Source organism: Chrysochloris asiatica, unplaced genomic scaffold (assembly GCF_000296735.1).
Source record: "Chrysochloris asiatica unplaced genomic scaffold, ChrAsi1.0 scaffold00028, whole genome shotgun sequence".
Lineage (NCBI taxonomy): Eukaryota > Metazoa > Chordata > Mammalia > Afrosoricida > Chrysochloridae > Chrysochloris > Chrysochloris asiatica.
In genome coordinates this window covers 24,376,862-24,383,429 of record NW_006408546.1, presented here as the reverse complement: position 1 = coordinate 24,383,429, position 6,568 = coordinate 24,376,862, and the positions used below count along the sequence as shown (strand labels likewise).

The window sequence follows — 6,568 nt, the reverse complement described above, 5'->3', positions numbered from 1 at the left end:
GAGAGCTCTGGTAGCGTAGTGGTTACGAATCGGGCTGTGAGCTGCAAGGACAGCAGTTCAAAACTACCAGCTGTTCCGTGGGAGAAAGAAAATACCATGGCTTGGCACAGGTGTACCTTAGTCCTCAAGCTGACATCATTGCTTTTCAACACTTTAAACAGGTTGTGTGCAACAGCTTTGCCTATTGCTGGTCCAGTGATGAGGTTTTTTGTTTTCTTTACACTGAGATGTAATCCATACAGAAGGCTATATAGTCTTTGATATTCATCAGTAATTATCTTAAGTGCTCTTCACTTTCAGCAAGCAAGGTTGTATTATCTGCATATCACAGGTTGTTAATGACTCTTCCTCCAATCCTGATGCCACATTTTTATTCATATAACTCAGCTTCTCAGATTATTTGCTCAGCATACAGGTTGAATGAGTATGATGAAAGAATACAAACCTGTCATACATATTTCCTAATTTCAATCCATTCAGTGTTCCCATGTTCTCTTTGAACAAATGCCTTTTGGTTCATGTAGAGGTTCCTCATAAGCACACTTAAGTGTTCAGAAATACTCATATTCCACACTGTTGTCCATAGCTTGTCATGATCCACACAATTGAAAGCCTTTGTATAGTCAAAAAAGCACAGGTAAACATCTTTCTGATACTTTCTGCTTACAGCCAAGATCCACCAGATATCAGCAATGATATCCTTTGTTCCACATCCTCTTCTGAATCAGGCTTAAATCTCTGGAAGTCTTCTGTCAATGTACGCTTGCAGACATTTCTGTATTACCTTGAGTAAAACTTTATTCGAATGGGATATCAAAGATATTGTCAGATGATTTCCGCATTCCACTGGGTCACCTTTCTTTTGAATGGCCCAAACACGGATCTCTTCCAATCAGTTGGCCAGACAGTTGTGTTCCAAATTTCTTGGCGTAGATGAGTGAGTGCCTCCAGTGCTGGGTCACTTTGTTGAAAGATTTCAATTTGTATTCTATCAATTCCCAGTGCCTTGTTCTTTGCCAATTCCTTCAATGCTCCTTGGATTTCTTCCATCAGGATCGCTGGCCCTTGATCATATGCTACCTCTTGTAATGGTTGAACATTGACCATTTCATTTTAGTACAATGACTTTGTATTTCATCTTCTTTTGGTGCTTTCTGTATCATTCAATAATTTGTCTAAAGAATCCTTATATAATGAAAGTCGATGCTTCAATTTTTTCTTTGTTCTCTCAGCTTGAGAATGCTGAGTGTGTTCTTCTCTTTTGGTTTTCTAACTCCAGATCTTTGTATATTTAATTGCAATATTTGACCTTGTCTTCTGGAGCTAACCTTTGAAATTCTTTGTTTGTACTGCCTCGTTTCTTCCATTTACGTTAGCATCTCTATACTGGTGAGCAAGTTTCAGTGTTTCTTCTGACATCCATTGTGATCTTTTCCTTCTTTCTTGTCTTCGTAATGACTTTTTGCTTTCTTCCTGTATGATGTTCTTGATGTCACCCCACAAGTCATCTGGTCTTCGGTCTTTAGTGTCTAATGCATCAAACCTGTTCTTCAGATGATCTCTAAATTCAGGTGGGATATATTCACGGTCATATTTTGGCTCTTGTGGACTTATGTTCATTTTCTTCAGTTTCAGTCTGAATTTGCATATGATCAGTTGATGGTCTTTTCCACAGTCTGTCCCTGGCCTTGTTTTCACTGATGATATGGAGCTTTTTCATCATCTTTTCCCACAGATGTAGTCAATTTGATTACTGTGTATTCTGTTTGGTGAGGTCCATGTGTATAGTCATCTCTTATGCTGTTTAAAAAAGGTATTTGAAATGAACAAATCATTGATTTTACACAACGCTATCATGCAATCTCCAACAACATTTCTATCACCCAGGTCATATTGTCCAACTACTGATCCTTTCTCTTTGTTTCCAACAATATACATACATGCAAATGTTGTTGTTGTGTTAGGTTCCCTTAAGTCAGTTCTAACTCATAGTGACCCTATCCACAACACAACGATACACTGCCTTGTCCTGCACCAACCTCACGATTGTGGCTACACTGTAGACAACTACTGCTGCCACTGTGTTAATCCATCTCACTGGGAGGGTTCTTTCCTTTTTTGCCGACTCTTCACTTTACCAAGAATTATGTCCTTCTTGAATATGGGAACATTGAATGGTTTAAAACTAAGAAAGGTGTTTGACAGGGTTGTATTCTTTCACCATACTCATTCAACCTATATGCAGAGCAAATGATCCAAGAAGCTGAATTACATGAAGAAAACCATAGCATCAGGAATGGAGGAAGACTAATTAACAACCTGCAATATGTATGCAAAAGCTGGACACTGAAAAAGCAAGACCATAGAAGAATTGATGCTTTTGAGTTATGGTGTTGGAGGAGAATACTGAAAGTGCCATGGGCTGCCAAAAGAACCAACAGATCTGTGTTGGAAGAAGTGCAGCCACAGTACTCTTTCAAGGCTAAACTTCGTCTCTCATACTTCAGACATATTGTCAGGATGGACCAGTCGCTGGAGAAGGATATAATGTTTGGTAAGGTGGAGGTTCAGAGAAAAAGAGGAAGACCTCCAGCGAGAGGGATTGTCAAAGTGGCAGCATCAATGGGCTCAAGTGTGGCAAAGATTTTGAGATTAATCCAGAACTGGGCAGTGTTTCATTCTGTTGTGCATAGAGTCACTATGAGTCAGTAGTAACTCAAAGGCACCTAACAACAACAACAACCAGGGTCTGATACCTTCTAAAATTATATATGAAACATGAGAGATGAAGCCTCGCCATCCTGAATTTAAAGGAGCATTCCGGCTATACTTCTTCCAACAGAGATGTGTTTATTGCAGTCCACGGTACTTTGCATATTCTTCTACAACACAACTGTAATGTAACAATTCTTCAACATAGTCTAACTTTCACAAGCATACGAGGCTATTCAAAATCTCATACATATATGTTGTTGTTGTTGCTAAGTGCCATCAAAAGAGAAAGAAAAGAAACAGAGAGAGAGTGTTTGTTTCTCAATAAGATGCAATGACACCACAGTGGCAGAAATAATGAGCTCAAATATAGTAACAATTGTGAGAATGACACAAGATTCAGCAGTGTTGTTTTCTGTTGTACATAGGGTCACTGTGCACGGCACCTAACAACAATTCTTACAATTACAAAGGCTGTAGTTAAACTTAAATCGTCAATCAATAAGGAACGGTTATATAAATTGTAGTGCTTTTATGAAATGGAATCAGACACTGCTACTAAAAGACTGAACCGATATATAGGTACTGTAATTCAGTGATCTCCAGGATTAAATGTTATTGTCAAGGCAAGCAAGTGTGTACTGTTTCTGCACAGTATGCTATCATTTGTGAAAAAGCCTGGTGAACATCCCTTTGACACATACACAGAATGTCTCTAGAAGAATATTTGAAAAAACAACTAAAAGACATTGCATCTGAAGAGGAGAACTCATTAGCTGGGGGAAAGCAAGGATGGGGCTTTTTGGTTTTTGTTTTTACAATTTTTTTTTTTTTTACTTTTTCATTTGGTGTAGTAATTATGTTTTATTATAAGAGGATGGGAATATCTGTGTTCTAGAGAAATTTACAAAAGTTAGCTCTCCATGGCTTGGCAAAGACTGAAATGATTGTGGGAAAAGGTGGAGTCAAGATTACAATCTGATTTTGAGTCCAAAGTGTAGCAAGGTTAGAAAAAGGAAAAAGAAAGGGAAAGGGGGTTGGAGAATGTATAGGCATGCTTCCATTGGTCTTGGACTTACTGAGTTAAGGCAGCAGCAATATATCATGAATTATAACACGTTGTTGGTTTACATTTTGTGACATTTTCCCTTTATGTTAAGAGAATCTGTTCTTCGGATAAAAATCTGCTACATTTCAAGATGTCTTTAATAAAGGAAACTTTAAATGGCCTTGCTGTTTCTTTGTTTTTACAAATAATTGAACACTTCAATTTTGCTAATCAAGGACAAATATATGACAGCAACAAGCTGCTGGTTCCATGGTTTGCCTTAACGAGGTGTGTTAGGGAAGAAAACAGGCAAAGAATTGGCCATTACAGAATTACAGTTTTGATCCAGTGCTACCTGTTTCTCTTTGTCTTCTAGCAGCCTAATCTTTCTGTCTCCCACAGAAGCCACATGCATGTTAATGAATTTCACCAGGCATCCTTACTTGATATCCTCATCGTTGGCAAAAATCACGACGGCCCTGGAGTTGGGGGTGTCCAGGAGCTGTTTGATAATTCTATCAAAGTCAATGGTCCTGTCTTTGCGCTCTTGGGGGATTCTCACGGACTGGGCAATGCAGAGCCCACCTGTTTGAAAAATAAAGCAGAGTGTCAATATAGTTCCCACAGAGTCATCAAAGGAACCAGGGAGATTAGATGGACATAGGGGGTTTTGAACTCTAAGTTAAAGGCACTCCCTTGGTCATGGCGTGCTGTTGCTCATACTTGGTGGCCCTTCCATGGTACCGCACAGCCTCCTTATTTTTGCAGTTCACTTGTAAATACCTAACTGTGACCAGGAACACCAGTGCCACTTATTCTAGGGAGGTAGGTTTAAGTTGACAAAGTGGGAGAAAGAAGTCCTTTAAAGGCAATGCAGCACACAACAATAAAAGTGCAACCAATCAACTAAAGTAAAGGAACTGATGAAGCAAGTTGTTTCTCTCTGTGACTATTCAGCCTTCTGTATATTCAGGATTATTTTTCCCTTCACATCTAACATTCAAAGTTCAATTTTTTTTGAGGTAACAATAGCAAAAAAAAATAAAGAAAAGAACTTCAATGATCATAAGTCATAGTAAAAGACTTATTAACAATATACTATGTACCTGTCATTAATAAGTATTTTACATAAGTTATATCATTTAATCTTCTTTAATACGCTATCCAGTAATTAGTGTTACTCATTTTGTGTTAGGGAAAAGGGAACTACTAAATAGCTAAATAAATACATTTACTGCAAACTTCTCAGAGGCTTTAGAATATTAACTTATATCAGGATAGTGGTAGTTCAGTAAGCAACTGATACACCACCTACATCCTTTGCTTAGTAATGTCCCTAAGTCTAGGGTTTGACAATGACCATTTTTAACAAAAGCTCATGAAGAATCCTAGCATGGCATTGTAGAATAAGCACTGGACTACTAACAGCAAGCTACTAACACTAGCTGCTCCTAGGAAGCTCTATGCAGGGTTACTGTGAGTTGGAATCAATTTGATGGTATTTAACAACAATAATCCAAAATCAAGCCTCCATTATAATTTAATACCAAATAGTAACAGATTTCTGTAAGTGATTCTCAGCCTTCAAAGTGCATGGAATCACCTGTGGTTCTTAAAAATAACATGTAGATGTTATATACAACACTATTTAATAACTTAACCTAACTGACATTTATGGATCAAGTCACCCAACAACAGAAGAATACATGTTCTTCTCAAGTGAAAATAGGACATTCTACAAAATAGATCATATTTTGTTGTAAAATAAAACTTAACAAATTAAAAAACGTAAAAATCATGCAAAATATGTTCTCAGATCAAATTAGAATCAAACTAGGGATCGATAACAGAAAGATAACCTAGACACTTAGAAATTCAACACTACACTTAGAAACTCAACACTACACTTTTTCTAAGTAACCCATGGGCCAAAGAGAAGTGTCAAGGGAAATTGTAAAGTATTTTCAAGTAATGCAAAGTGAAACTACAGTATATCCAAATTTGTAGGTTAAAGCTAAATCAGTGTTTTAAAGAAAATGCATAATGTTAAGTCCTTATATTAGAAAAGAAAAAATATCTACAATCAGTAATGTATGCTTCTACCATAAGAAAAAAGACAAAGAAGAGCGAATTAATCCCTACAAGGAAGAAAGAGTTAGTAAAAGTAAGAGAAAAAAGAAACAAACTTGAAGTTAAAAATATAAGAGAGGAAATCTATAAACTCTCCAGTGAGTTCTTTGAAAAGATTATAAAACTCATGAATCATTACATGACTAAAGCAAAAAGAAGTCACAAATTACAATAACAGAAATGAAAAAGGGGTATTTTTACTGATTCCATGGATACTGAAAGGTGATAAGGCAATACTAAAAAACTCTACGTGGATAAATTATTATGAATAACTCTATGCCAATGAAGTCAGCAATTCAAATGAAATGGAAGAATTCTTTGAAAAATATAAAGTATCAAAGGTGAATCAAGAAATCAATCAAAACTGAACAGTCTCCATTTTGAAAACCAAACAAACAAAAATAGATAAAACAGATGAGTGGGACATACTAAAAATTAAAAACTTATGTACATCAAAAGACTTCACCAGAAGAGTAAAAAGGGACCCCACAGAATGGGAAAAAAGTCTTTTGCAATGACATATCAGACAAGGGACTCATTTCCAGAATATACACAAAACTGCAACACCTCTACAAGAAAAAGGCAAATAACCCAATTAAAAAGTGGGCACAGGGTATGAACAGACACTTCACTAAGGAAGAGATCAGGGCAGCCAACAAACATATGAAGAAATGCTCA

At 36.8% G+C, this 6,568-nt stretch overlaps 1 protein-coding gene across 3 annotated transcripts in view; it reads right to left on the bottom strand.

Moving 5' to 3' along the window:
- GRM7 (glutamate receptor, metabotropic 7) overlaps window positions 1-6,568 on the bottom strand; it is a 1,560,849-nt gene that overhangs the window by 829,277 nt on the left and 725,004 nt on the right. For all 3 annotated transcript variants that reach the window (XM_006846627.1, XM_006846628.1, XM_006846629.1), the window contains exon 3: window positions 4,204-4,345. In XM_006846627.1, the coding sequence (XP_006846690.1) occupies window positions 4,204-4,345 (142 nt within the window). The remainder of the gene's footprint in view (window positions 1-4,203; window positions 4,346-6,568) is intronic.